Source organism: Lethenteron reissneri, chromosome 33 (genome assembly GCF_015708825.2).
Source record: "Lethenteron reissneri isolate LAM-NWPU_2019-01 chromosome 33, ASM1570882v1, whole genome shotgun sequence".
In the NCBI taxonomy this organism is placed as follows: Eukaryota; Metazoa; Chordata; class Hyperoartia; order Petromyzontiformes; family Petromyzontidae; genus Lethenteron; species Lethenteron reissneri.
In genome coordinates, this window is record NC_083811.1 from 8,527,938 (window position 1) to 8,543,238 (window position 15,301).

Below are 15,301 nucleotides of genomic sequence, written 5' to 3' on the forward strand. Positions count from 1 at the left end.
GATTTACAAATTTCCATCGAAGTCCACCTCAAAAAGGGGATGGTGCTGGGAAAATCAGGACCGATGGAGGCCCTAATGCAAGCATGCTTTCATTGGCAAAGAGAGCCAACCCATGTTCTCTATAGATGTCCTTTTCACCCCAATGCAGCTAGCTATTAAACCACCACTTATCCAGTGTTTATCTCTTAAGTGGCCCAATACCAAACATAGGTAGAGTGGTGGGGCAGTAGTTAGCCCACTATTAAGCGACCACTTTCTACTAATAATCTAGTGTTTATCTTTTAGTGACTTCATATCAAACAGGGGTAGAGTGCTATTGGAGTGAATAGGTCACTGGGCAATGAACCCGGCGACATGAGTTTGATTCCTGGCCAAGGCTAACATCAGTGGTGAGTAATATCACCAATCAACACTGACCAGCAAAGATTGATGTGATCAAACATTTCTCATGAAAGACATGGCATGGGGAGGCCTTCATCCAACAGCGGATTAACAAAGAGCTTAAATTATTAATTCCAGACTGTAACAGAGCAAAAAACTGGTGTGTAAAAATATATGTACCGTGTTTTTTCATGGCTTGTTTATCCTCAAAAACAATTTCATAACCAATTGACCCTGAATACGTCCAATCTTATCAGATCTCGGAAGCTAAGTGGAGCTGACCCTTGTGGGTATTTGGATGGGTCACTCGGGTTTGCCAAGTGTCGTAAAATTGGGGCTACAAAGTGGTCAACTGACTGCAGTGTTCAGTGTTATCCTTTAATATGCGTATGCTTTCTCTGGATATTTCAACTTCTTCGCAAACGGAATTGGCCAAACATCGCAATGACGGACCCTCCTAAAATAGAGTTGTGAGACTCATTGCGGCTTCGCTGATGAAATATTTTTCACCATCGTTATTTTTGAGAGCCCTAATAATGCATAGCCTGTTTGGCTCCTCAATATGTTTTAGGCCTCAGGACACCAGTCAAGACAGACCCCTCCCTTTGACAACCCTGATACATTCTACAGCTGACGTTATTATAGTGTGGCAACTGAAACAAATCTCAATAACAATTCATTCTTTTTTTGAAATTTAATAATCAATCGTTATTATTAATACTTCCAAATGTTGCTCGTGGCAGAGCACACAGGTGTGGCCACCTGCCATTGCCAGAGGGCCCTGACGAACAGGGCCACCCGCTTTTGCCTGGCCAGGTGCACCAGCTTGGCGTGTACTTCATCTCCTCGCGCGAGTTCCTGGCCAACGCGTACGTGCTGTCCGTGCTGCTCTTCTTCTCGCTGGTGCTGCAGCGCACCCTGCTGCAGGCCTCCTACTACAAGGCCATCGAGACGGGCATCAAGTTCCGTGCGGCGGTGCAGGTTCGGTTTTGTGGGTCCCCCCCCTCCTCCCCCCCCCCCCAAGTAACATCCATTATTGTTTGCCTACACGAGGGGGCACAGTTTGGAAATGCCCTGAACAAAGTGTTCTTTTTCGATTTAAAGCTTTCGTGACTGCAGGGATTCATCTTCTTGGTTCTTTCGGTAAAGTCACGTAGAATGGAAATAATAAAATAATAAAAATGAAACATAATAAAATAAAATACTTTTCATTATTTTATTATTTCCATTCTACGTGACTTTACCGAAAGAACCAAGAAGATGAAAGTGTTCTTTCCATGAAAAAAACTATATTTTCCAGTTTCAGAGGTTCAGTTAAGTTCAATGTCAAATGTAACGATATTATTTTGTGCAGAAATTGTTGATACGGCTGAAGCTGTTAACTTGCTTGACTTCTGAATGCAGTTTAATTATGTGTGGCTGCCTAGAGTCATCCCCAGAATATCAGGGGCACCAGCTAAGTGCTCTGACATTTGACTTACCCTCTGAACAAGCCATCCACCTCTAGCAGTACACATCTATTGCTCCCCTGCTATGGTCATTACACGTTCTCATGTTATAGAACAACGCTTCGTATTTCTCTCAACCCAGAGTTTTAGAAAGTCCAGGTTTTCCATGTGCATAATCCACCTTCTCTTTAAGAGCTGATCACAATATATAACATACCCGATCTCAATTAATCGCAGACTTTGAGTGAATGAGTGCTTCAGATTAGAATTGCCACAGAACAGAATATGTTGTGCTCAACTAATTCAATTTTATTAAGCAAGTTATTCTCATTTGTCCAATTTGTAACCAAACAGGACATTCTTATAAGGAAGGGCCTTATGATTAGGAAGACCTTGGCTAGAAAGTGCTTTTCATTTATACCCTAATTGCAGAATTAAATGAAAATCTTCACCTTTGAAATTCGAAAAGAAAATATTTGTAATGCATTGAGTGAGGCTTAAATAAATACTGCCACTAATATTTGTAACACTTACACTGCAGTAGTCAATTAAATACCATTTATCCACTGCTCGATGAATACCTGCCTACGTCATCCCTCATGGTCTTGCAATTATATAATCTATCTAATTCCTGCGCATAAGCTAGCCCCATCGCTCCATCTCTGTGGTGGTCGCCCTGCTAGCACTTCATCACCATGCTTGTCAGTTCGTTATGACCCCTTCGAGGAATGTATCCTTCCTTATTCCACTCACATTCGTGAACAGTCTATGTGATGTCTGTAATTGGCATTTGTTCTCAGATCCAGATGTTCCTCTCTTTCTCAGTGTAATTCCCAGCATGCATTCTCAATTTTTGTTACATTTTCTTTGTCAGTGTCCAGGTTTCCAATCCATGTCGAAGCAGGCAATATACACTAAAAACATTCCTCTACAGGAACGTTGATGTGTTACTTACCATTATCAAATTCACATTAGCATTCCAACCTGCTCTGGCCTGCCTCTCTATTGTATATGTTGATCCCAGTCTGCTTTCAATAATTATAATTAAAAAACAAATATTTTGAATAATTTTCCTTTACTCTTGTATGTTAAAATAATTACATAAAAATGCCTTGTTACATGCTTATTTCAATTGTTAGCACAGTGCATTGTGCAATATATTGAATGTTGATATTCACCAGTGCTACATATAGGCACAATCATAGCTTTTTCTGCTATGTCAGCACATAGCACACACATGGAATCTTATTTAATGAAATTGCTCGGTTCAGGTCTCAATATTTGACCTAATTTGAAATCCCTGGATGGTGCAGGTGGCCAAATTCCAATATCCGACCGCAGTTTCCAACACCTCTGGATTCCTGAATTAAAATCTAACCCTGACTGGGGTGAACAATAACTCTCCTCACATCACTAGCTGCCAAAGTGGTCATGGCATAGGCTGGCTGGGAGGATCATAGCTCAGTCGTTTATGGACATTTGGCCACAAACACAAAACGGTCAACAGAATCTTATGACGGGCATTTTATCTGGAATTCACAAGTAAAAGAAGATGACGGAGAAAAAGTGGACCTTCTTCGTTCGTATTGTCTCGCTTGAGCTTATATTACACCACCATTTATAGTATTTTAAATTTGTGACAATTTCTGTACTGTAAGAATAAATCATAATTTAGAGACCATAATAGAGGGTTTTGTGGGTTAGATCGCAGTAAATATAAATGTGTCGTAACACCTGCCACCACCCGACACAGTCAATTAGTAAGGTTTGTCAGGTAAACAGAAAATGCCAATTCCGTACTAGTTCAGCACACTGGTGTGTTGGAGAGTAAACCGACAACATACATTTTTTTTTCAATTTTTGTAAATGTTGTGGTGGCAGATTTAACGACGGAATTTTATTTACACAATCTCACCAAAAAACCCTCTTATGGTTAATATTGGCTGCGAAAGTCTACTACATGTTAAATGTGAATTTAGAGACCTTTGCCAATCCATGTCGGCCATGGAGATTGTTTGACCGTACTCCAGCCTGCTAAGTGCAATTGATTGAAAAGGGCGTCCAGTACCAGTTCAGATTCCAGCTTGCTACTGATATTGGCACTGGCCGAGGATTGAACTCAAGTCCAAGGGTCCGTAACACATTGCATTACCACTCCCCTGATACAGCAACTCCAATTGGCGGAGTTGGCTACGTACGATGTGAAATAAGTTCAACATATGTACTGTATTACTCGACATTACAATATCCCAATTTAAAAAGCATTCAATATTATAAATAAAATTCACTACTGTCAAGTCTAAGACCACACTATTTACAAATATAAAAATGGGTATCCATTAAAATGTATTGTACATTGTGTTCTTTCGCAGGTAACGTCTATCACACATTGCTATGTTGAATACATGTAAAAAAATATTAATTCTATATTATATGTAAACTCTTCAATGTTTTCCAGACGATGATTTATGACAAGATTCTACACCTCTCCACGTCCAGCGTGTCTCGTGGGAAGATGACCTCAAGATACATCTCCAACGTCGTGACTGTCGACTCCAATCAGCTCATGTGGTTCCTCTTCCTGTGCCCCAACCTCTGGGCTCTGCCTGTGCAGGTTTGCAACGAGATGTCAGTCTGAGAGACGCGACTCACAATCACCTTTGTTCCAACAACAAAAGCCCTTTCACAAAGATATCCTCATCTCCAGCTGCTGTGACGAGACTTGTGATCCGGCCTTTTACAAGTCAGACGCCTGGTATCACTTCGTTCATAATTATGATGCGAGCATTCTTAAAGTGTGGACATTTGAAGACATGGACAGTTGGGAGTGTGACTGGGTCATTTTGACCCCACAATGAGAACCACTGCCCTCGTACACATCGTTACTGGATTACCTATCATTGTTACAAAGTCGAGAGCAGTGTATTGTCAAAGTACGGTAAAGTTAGTAAAATTTACAGAAGTCGACAGACCATGCATGTCTTGTACAATAATCTAAGCTATTCATTTATTTATCTCAGATGTATTCACTTTGAAATGTCGTTATCTTTTTAATTGCCTTTAAATTCAAAATAGTAGCAGGTGCTTTCCCTGATGAAAAGTCAGCAATGACTAATATGGTGTTGTTGGCTTCAACAATATAAATGTGGAATATCCACCACTGGCTTACGGACCGCAAACTAAGAACAGCAACTACTCCAAGCTCGTCTCAGCATGGAGTAGAGAGCTGGGACTAGTAGTGTGATGAAGTCAATTCCATAGCTGTGAACCCACACGGTTTCCCGTATTCTTGTGCAGGGAAATTGAGCTTTCAGGTCCATACGGCGTAAAGCCGTTTCAATACGAGCAAACATTTTTGTGTCTAATTGTTTGAGTTTCTCCCTTGTGATGGGACTTTGTAGGACGAACGTTGAGATTTATAAGGGCACGGGGTGACCAATAAGGTCTGATTAGGTCTGTAATAAGGTAGGCACTGATAAGAGGTTGACAGGTATGGAATCAATCGAATAAATGTTGTAATTGACCAATTTACTTTGTGGTGGATTACTCAGCCAAAAAATGGTTGCCGCTCTGACATCCTGCCTCCAAAAGGTGGGAAACTCCCCACCAGCCGACCCCTACTTGACACGGCCCATGATGCCGATGATATCATGAAGTCTTGTCCGTCACCCCCTGTGGCACATGTGCGAACGGAGACGAGACTTTTTTTCTCTCGCAGCTATTTGCGCGTTATCCGATGTATTGTAGTGATCGCACCAATAAATGGGCGAAGGAAAAATCGATTGCTGAAACAACGCGAGATCCCAGCGCTAGGAGTGACCTTTCACTCCCGTGTCCTCTCCGGCGCTTTGCCCGGCAGATCATCGTGGGGGTGTCGCTGCTCTACTCCCTGCTCGGGGTGAGTGCCCTCATCGGCGCCGCCGTCATCGCCCTGCTTGCTCCGCTGCAGTACTGCATCGCCACGAAGCTTGCCCGCGCACAGAAGCTCACGCTGGTGAGCACAACTACCTACCCGAGGTCATGGGACCTCCTTGTGCCAGTACCAAAATATGAGAATAGGTTATCCCCTTTTATCTGGCAACAAAACAGCTGTGTTAAGTTCTTCTTGGTTCTTTCGGTAAAGTCACGTAGAAGGGAAATAATAAAATAATAAAAATAAAAGATAATAAAATACAATTCTCACGACGTTTCGGCCACAACGCAAGCATATAAGGGAAATAATAAAATAATAAAAATAGAACATAATAAAATAATTCTCACGATGTTTCGGCCACAACGGCTGCTTGCGTTGTGGCCGAAACATCGTGAGAATTATTTTATAATATTTAATTTTTATTATTTTATTATTTCCCTTCTACGTGACTTTACCGAAAGAACCAAGAAGATGAATCCCTGCAGTCACGAAAGCTTTAAATCGAAATTTAGGTGTTAAGTTGTTAAAACACCGAACTGAAACCTTTTTCAAAGAATCATGTCTGCATTAACAACAATGCTTGTGGTCAGAATGCAAACAAAAAACATCCTCTGATAATATATGCATTGTCTTTTAAACTGATTGGTCCACACCAGAGACAGCTTTCTTTGGAGCCTAGTCTCAAACGGTGTTAGACCAGAGGACGCCAAAAGGCGAACAGCACAAAGACAACGCACTACCCGTGACTTCGTCGTGTTCAGTGATGGACTCGTACCCCTCCATCCCTCCACTCCCCAAGCCCCCCCCCCCCCACCCCCTTAAGCCCCCCACCTCCACCCCCTCTTTTTTTTCTTCCCATTCTGTTACCCAGATGGAAGTTCTGTTGCGTAAATTTTTTCTCCGTGTTGGAATATATTGCACTAATTGTTGCCAATTAATGAAGTGACTCATCGTATTTGTTATTTAATGTATGCTTTATTTAAATGCTGCTTTAAGATGATCGTGATGTACAAACCACACGGGGCACAGGTTAAATGTATGTTTGTCGTGGTGTCCATGTATTTGATTGCAAAAATATATTATGTGCACATGTAATGTTTTATATCTGGTTCATCTTTTCATCTCTACACCTACGTATAACGCTGCACATGTATTTAATATATACACATGTTACTGATTGTATTATCTCGTATACTGAATGTGTTACATATGAAGCTCTAATCATTATTCTGAAGAATAAAATTGGGAGATGATTGACTGGTTAGCAATGCGCTTCCGCTGCATTGTATTGATCCAATAGGCACATTTTGGATTGTTGTGGCAAGCTTAATTGAACAACGTAATTTTTGTTATCGTGAAAAATAGTCGCACAATTCACTAAGAAAAGTAAATTGTTACGGTCGCTTCGAGACAGGGTCTGTACATTTCTGAGTGGGGTCAGGTGCTCACAATGGGGCCTATTGGTGTTCGTATTACTGCACGTGTGCGTGTGTGTGTGCGTGTGTGTGCATTCGGTTGTGTTTTTGTGATGAAGAGTGGCACAATGGTTAGGGCAACGTGCAATGAAATCTGCAACCGATACTCGACCACGGTCAACATCAGCTGCCAGTGGTATTAGAACTGTTCACGGGCTTCTACTAGGTCGACCCAGCCTCAAATGGGTACCTGGTGCAGTGTGTAAACATCAGCACTGGGGGGAACAACGGTGGCTGGGAGTGGTGCTGGCCATGCCTGCCTTCATAGGTGATCGATAGCACCACTTGCTATGCAGAGAATCTTTGTTCTTTTATTTGTATCTACATGCATGTCTTTGTGCGTGATGGGTGGAATGTTAACGTAGTGGTTAGCGCACTGCTCTATGAACTGCCACCACCTAGGTTCAATTCCCGGCCACGGCTAACATCAACGGCAAGTGCAATCTATACTGGTCCTGGGCCACGCCTAGATCTACTCAGCCTTAAATGAGTACCTGGTGCAGTGTCGGAACATCAGCGCTGTCGAGATGAAGGTAGCCATTGTGTATGCCCCTGTTCGTGCCATGCCGGCCTTCACGCCTACTCGCTGACAGAGATTGTCCCAACAGTCTTTTGAAGGCTGCATCGGGGACCGTTGTCTTTTGTGCGTATGCGCGATGCATTGCAGGAGCACAGCAGCTCGCGGATTAAGCAGACGAGCGAGCTGGTGCACGGCATCAAGCTGCTGAAGCTGTACGCCTGGGAGCAGGTGTTCTGCAGCACCGTGGAGGAGACGCGCTCCAAGGAGCTGCGCAGCCTCTCCACCTTCGCCATCTACACCGCCCTGTCCAGTGAGACGAGCACGGGGGGCACATGGCTCAAGGGCACATGGCTCAAGGGCATGGGTCAATGAGCATAAGCCATCACGCGAACTCCGATCATCTTCGAGGTGGCTTTTGGCTAGCTATTGAACAAAGGCGGTCACTGCATCGCGCACTTATGCAAACATCTGGAATGCTCTTCCTTCCGATATTAGAAAGCCACTAGAGCAATGCACTTTCAGATCTAGATTGAAAACTCATTTCTTTAGAACTGCTTTTTGTGTTTAGTTTGTTGTTCTTCCCCCGCACCTCCGATTAGCACGGTCGGCTGCGTACGTTGCGAAAGAAGATCAACATATGAGAATAGGTTTCCCCCTTTTTTCTGGCAACAAAACAGGTGTTAAGATGTTAAAACACCAAACTGAAACCTTTTACAAGGAATCATGTCTGCATTAACCACAATACTTGTGGTCAGAATGCAAACAAAAAACACACTGTGATAATATATGCATTGTCTTTGAAACTGATTGGTCCACACCAGAGACAGCTTTCTTTCGAGCCTCGTCTCAAACGGTGTTAGACCAGGGGACGCCCCAGTCTCAAATGGTTTTGGCGTCCTCTGGTTCTCATGAACGTAATGTAGGTATTCATGTGATTCAAGTGTAGTTTTATTATTCTAATTTTGTTCACTCGCAAAAACTATCTCATGTTTTATAGAGTTTTTTTGCTAGGATTGCACTCTCCATTTCCCCCAACCCTGCCGCCACCTAACAACCCTTGTGCCTTACAAAAAGGAATGCCGTTGAATTCATACCGCATGTCCACCCTGCAATAGGGATTCATTGTCTCAATGGGCTTTTGCCTGATTACACATGAAGCGCCTGAACAAGATGAATAAATGAATCATTCATACTTTTTTTGGACCAATCACTGTACCGACAATCGAGCGGCCAATGCTGACGAATGGGTTGGACTCTTGGTCGTTTATTCCCACCCCCAGTGGCAATGAATGTTTGTTTCAAGGCTGTGTTGACAGCTCGTAAATAAATATGGCTTTGGAATCGCCAATGAAGGTCTTGGAATCAATCTTCTTTTGTTCGACCCACATATGGTTAATTCACTGAACGTGTCACTTCAGGAAAACTCGAAATGCAAATGTAATAACAAGATTCAAGAAAGCTGCGATTACAATATTCCTTACCTAATGCTTGTTTCAGACAAGCCAGAGGGCAATTTGTGCTTAAGAGATACTGAACGGCTTCAATCAATTTACTGCACAGTAATATAAAACAAAAACAATCATTTCATTACTGTATTATGATTTATTTCAATGTTTCCAAGCATACGGTTTTACAATCATCCCTCCTTTTCAAATTTGGTAAATGACAAATGAATGATTCATGGTTTTCAAATGAATGCACAATAAGGAGTTGTCACAGTTGATTCAGATCACTGGAGCCTGCACCAGACACTCATCCATGTGTGGTATTTTATTGATTTTATTTCTCCATGCTTGCCATAGATATCTGAGCACCAAGAAACTTCCAAAGTCATGGTCTACACATTATTGTGATGATGATGGTGGTAAAAGTATTATTGCAGCCCTGTGATTGTGTTCTTACACCCATGTTGGCAGAAAGGCTTCCACTTCAAGAAGCTCAAGTGAGCTCCTCTAGAGGGTAGAGAGTATTTTGGCCTACTCTGTCACACTGGTCAAATGTCTTGGAAGTGGTGGGAGTTACCCACACTTTGTCCCACCATCCACTGCTTTCTGATTCACTCACTGTGGTGTACCCATAAACACTGCTGAGTGGACAATGGCGGAGGGATTAAAGAAATTTGCCAAATGTTTAAACTGCTGCCCAAGGAGATCTAATCGAACTGGTGACCTCTGGATTGCAAGTCCCGTCTGCTAATCATTACAGCATGGCAGCATCAATGATGATGATGATTTTATTCCACCAGTTTTATGTGATATTGAAGCAAAGTATATTTGTTAGTGATATTTGTATTGTTTTAAGGGTTAAATTTTTTAACGTGCAATGCTTACTTTTATGGATATAGGAAGTACCTTAAATTATGTTTGTGTTTTATTGAATGCAGCCTTCATGAACGCGGCCATACCGATTGCGGCTGTCATGGCGGTGAGTCCATTCCTGTTTCCTGCTTGAGCAAAATCAAAATAACTGTTCATGATGGATTTCAACAGCCGTCACTCATTAAGTACTGTGTGTGTGTATGTATACCACTGAATGCGCGGAGCAGTCGACTGCGGCGTTGGAGTCTCAGTCGGACTTAGGACTCTTATATTATTGAGTTTTATTTGAACCTCATTCCACGCGACCTGTGCCTCATAGCTTACTTGTTTGTTAGTAAACCAAAGGTGAAATGTTTAGTTTTTTTCTTTAGATTACCCCAGCAGGCATTGCTGAGTGTGTCCACATCTAACACCTAACAGGTCGGCATTGAATCGCCTTGCTATAAATTGAGGTCGCAGCATCTTGAATTGGTCAACTTCCACGTAACAGGCTGGGCAGTAGTTGTCATGACCCAAAGGCGTTTGGTTACATTGGTGAGCTGTCTACGTTCGTGCGTGGTTCCCCGTGCATTGTGAGCCTGCTGTCCCATCAGTGGCAGTACTAAGCAGCCAGTTTATTTATTAGAATGTGTCCCCAGGAGAGCACTTCGGAGCCATCTATCCACTTATTATCCTCGTGGGACAGCCTGCTCCATCATTGCAGTGATTAGATACATTTATTCACATCCGGACGTATGGAAAATTCGATTAACATTTACTGTCAATAAAGAAAGGCTGTTGCGATAATAAATGGATGCCCTGCTGAGCAATGTAGCAAAAGAGATAATGTTGCAGAAAGTTGCAGGCTCAACTTGTGAATGTCACCCAAATGTAATCAACAAGGCATGTTTGCCATTTTCATATCTGCTCAATTTTTTTTAAATCTGCATTATTGTATTCACATTTATAATTTCAAAGAAGTTTTATCAAATGTGCCATTTTCTTATTCTGATCATTTAGAAAAAGTAGTTTAACTCACTAAAGTTGACAGATACAATTAAATATGTTCCGTGGGAAAATGGATGCACGTTTAACTCATCTCCCTAAATTGAAACCATTCGGCAAAAATGCCAAGGATGCAGACAGAATTAACACAATACATTATATTTTCATGTCTTAACTTGTTATGATTTGGGGAAGATTGCCCATGCAGCAACAAATGTAATTAATTGTATTTAAATAGGTAAATTAGTGTAATTCATTTGTGCGTGGCTTTTAAAATGTTTGAGCTAGTTTCTAGCAGTTGCGGCACTGGGCAGTCAGTTTATTTATGAGAATGCCTCCCCATGGGAGCACCATGGAGCTGCTTGATTACTTCAAATGCCGCTTGATGACGTGAAGGAAAGTGATCCACAGAGTGAAATGAAGAAGAATTTTCAAGATGGGGGGAGCTTGAGCCAAAGACCTGCCATCCTATTTTTATTAATTGGCTTTTCCTGTAATTTGATTGGAGTGTAATTATTATTACTGACTTTCATGCTGTGTAATTAGTTTGCATTCCATATATATAGCAATTTTAGTCATTGTTTTTTTTTCTATTCGTTTTCAGCAATACTTGAGAGTGTTATTTTCAACTACAGTAATACCCCGATTTACGTCTTCCCCTTTTTACGTAGTTTTGCAAATATGTCGTCACTGTTGATACCACGAGCTGATTGCGTGGCCTCAACCCACACGTACGTCGCTGACAGCATCGTCTGTCCTTTCTCGTGTCCGTTGCCTCACCCTTCGCCTCCACTTACCCTGTAAATCGCTTTGATTTACGTCGTTTGGATATTCGTCGTTGGATATTCCTTTCAGGAACGCATCCCCAACGTAAACCGGAGTATTACTGTATATTCATGTAATTATTGTCCGGAGCTTTGAGATATTTCCATATTAAAGGCGTTTAATAAAAAAATATTCTTATTATAATTTGCCAGAGATACTAAAGAATTTATGTTTGTTTTACAGATCCCGGCCAAACGTTAATGTAACACTTTTTTACATCGTGCGTTTGTGTCGCTGTTCACCGTCTAGACATTCGTGACCTACGTGCACTTGAGCTCGCCTGACATAACCTTGTCACCGGCGGTGGCATTTGCGTCGCTGGCTCTCTTCCACATCCTCGTCACTCCCCTCTTCCTCCTCTCGACCGTCGTACGCTTTGCCGTCAAAGCTCTCATCAGGTGGCTTTCCACACCAGCATCCTACACACCAGGTGCTACTGTGGTCATGGTTAGCACGCTGGACCTACAAACCAAGATTTAATGTCCCGGGTGTGGCATTTGAAACTATTGGAAAGTGTTTGTAATATCCCTTGCATCTGTCCAACCAGCGGTACACCACAGTTAGTTGATCGACAGGTCTTGTGCGGTTGGATAAAGTGGGGCTACTCCCACCTATTCGAAAATGCTTGGCCATTGTGGAAGAGTAGGCACAAATATCCTCAAGAGGGGCTCTCTAGAGCTCCCTCCAGAGGAGGAGGCCCCCTTCCTTCCTCCAAGACGGGGTGTGAGCAAGAAATTGGAGGGCTTCACCTTTACCATTTTGTTTTTACTGTCCTCATGCCTATGATCATATCAGCCAGAGAGTTGAGCAGGCGGGGGCCTGTATCCTACTTAGATGGGGTGACCACCAAGCTGTAAACAGGTGTTGTAGGCAGCTGTGGGAGGGGGGGGGCCTGCTATGTTGTGGACAGCGCAGAGCTGAGCAGTCGTTCTGTACGTCCATGCCCCCACATCTGTGCTCCCTGTCTGACCCGCACCTCTTATTAGCACGGTTGCCTACGTACGGTGCGAAAGAAGTTCAACATTCCTGCATACATACATACGACCAACGTGGTGAAGTGTGGTCAAATAACCGCTGTGACCCGCACAGCTCGTGAGGAGGTCCTCATCCATCAGTGTATTCACAGAAGGGCTGTAAATGTACACACACATTTGTGCTATACGCTTTGGATTCCAATTTAACCCTTGTTGTACAGGTGTCCCGCGCATGCTCAAATTGGGTTTGCAGTTGCTCATTAATATAAAGCACATTCACCTTATGTCTCTATATATGTGTATGTAGAACTTATTTCGCTCCGTATGTAGCCAATTATGCTTATCGGAGGTCTATGTGTCTACATGTGTGTGTGTGTGGGGAGCGGTAGTGTAGCGGTTAGCGCGCTGCGTTTTGAACCCAGTGATCCGCGTTCGATTCCCGCTCACGGCCAACACCGGTGACGATAATCTGAACCAGTCCTGGGCCTCCCCTAGGTCGACTCAGACTCAAATGAGTACCTGGTGCGGTGTGTAAACATCGCCACTGGGGAGACAAAGGTGGTCGGGCGTGATGCTGGCCACCCACCCCCTCGTGTACCATTCCGGCCCTCATAGGTGTTTGCTATCAGCACTTGCCCCTACAGTCTGTTAAGGCTATATGGGGGGTCTTTGTTTGTGTGTGTGAGAGAGGTGCTCGCTAACAGCACTTGCCCCTACAGTCTGTTAAGGCTATATGGGGGGTCTTTGTTTGTGTGTGTGAGAGAGGTGCTCGCTAACAGCACTTGCCCCTACAGTCTGTTAAGGCTATATGGGGGATCGTTGTCTTTGTTTGTGTGTGTGTGTGAGAGAGGTGCTCGCTAACAGCACTTGCCCCTACAGTCTGTTAAGGCTATATGGGGGGTCTTTGTTTGTGTGTGTGAGAGAGGTGCTCGCTACCCGCACCTGCCCCAACAGTCTGCTGAGGCTAACCTGGGGGATCTTTGTCTTTGTGTGCACAATGCAGCATGCAAAAGCTGACCGAGTTCCTCGCCACCAGTGAAATTGGTGACGAACCCAACACGATGGACGTGGAGCCTCGGCCAAAAAGAAGTAGCAACACCGATGGGGTGGTGAGATACGTCTAACTAGCACGCGTTGAGAGCTTCCTCACACGCCCATTCCTCATACCCGTCATGGTCTGTCCACTCGTTCTTCTTCATGCAAATGCGGTCATTACACTGCCAACAGCAGCGGGGTTGAACTTGTCATTGCACAGCTGCTCCTTCATTTATTTATTTATTTTTACAAATTATTTTGATTATTTAAAATGGAAACGCCATCTACATCTTAGAAGGTTAAACAGCGTTTATACATGTATATCAATAACCTATTACCAACTTAGTAAGCTATGTTTGTGGTAATTGGAATATTATGTAACTATTTTTATTTGCATACCCTGAATGGATTTTCCAAGTCATCTGCTCTGATATATACTTCTAGATTTGAAGTTTTTGTGACTGCAAGGATTCATACTCTTTGTTTTTTTCGGTAAAGTCACATAGGTAAAAAAATTAAATAAATTAAATCAGACTTAAGCGGTGTGCTTTCACTAAGTTGTACCCACCTGAAGAAGGACGCTTGTGTTGCGCCCGAAACGTCGTGATTTAATTGATTTGAATTTTTTACCTACGTGACCTTACCGAAAAAAACAAAGAGTACAGATATAGGCTGTGCTATTCTGACCTTTTGCTTTGATTGGATCATGCTAATTAATTCACTTTGACATGTTTGATCATCTTAAATGGTGTGTGTCTCGCTTGGTGTGTCTTTGTGTCTCTCTCTCTCTCTGCACGTGTGTCTGCCTGTGCTGTTCCCGTGTCTGTTTTATCATTCATTTTTACCTGACGATGATTGCTTGTGTTGCAACCGAAACGTCGTCTTTTATTGTTTAATTTTATTTTCTACGTGACTTTACCGAAAGAACCAAAGAGTAATCTTAAATATACTGCATATATTACATCTGAAAAGGATTGCCAGTCATAAACAAGGGGAATTGCGCTACAATCTTCGAAATTACATGAGCAAAACATTACAGCTGTGTCGATAAATGTGCGTAGTTTATGTAAACAATATATATGTGATGTCAAATATAAACGTACAGTGCGAGCCTTGTATATCCCAATATACGGTAATGGTATGTTGGATGAGTGCATACATGTATTGTATATTTATGAATGCATTTATGAATGCATAAATATACGTGTATGCATATATATGCATTTATGTCTAGTCTGTTGAGACATTCTACACGGAAATCATGTTTTCCGAGGGACACAATTTTACTACAACCTTTTGCTATTTTCCACAACGGAATGCAGCGTTAAGGGATCGGACACATTGTTTTGCTTACCAGCGCTTTCAATGTTTCAGGCAAGTTTAATTTCCTCGACGGCCAACTACAACGCATCTGGGAATGGATCTGTG

The 15,301-nt window shown here is 42.7% G+C and overlaps 1 protein-coding gene across 2 annotated transcripts in view; it reads left to right on the forward strand.

The window, feature by feature from the left end:
* Positions 1-15,301, forward strand: part of LOC133350306 (ATP-binding cassette sub-family C member 8-like) — a 98,202-nt gene that overhangs the window by 18,545 nt on the left and 64,356 nt on the right. For both annotated transcript variants that reach the window (XM_061564510.1, XM_061564509.1), the window contains exons 8-14: positions 1,198-1,362; positions 4,288-4,443; positions 5,689-5,823; positions 7,885-8,047; positions 10,121-10,161; positions 12,114-12,262; positions 13,842-13,947. In XM_061564510.1, the coding sequence (XP_061420494.1) occupies positions 1,198-1,362; positions 4,288-4,443; positions 5,689-5,823; positions 7,885-8,047; positions 10,121-10,161; positions 12,114-12,262; positions 13,842-13,947 (915 nt within the window). The remainder of the gene's footprint in view (positions 1-1,197; positions 1,363-4,287; positions 4,444-5,688; positions 5,824-7,884; positions 8,048-10,120; positions 10,162-12,113; positions 12,263-13,841; positions 13,948-15,301) is intronic.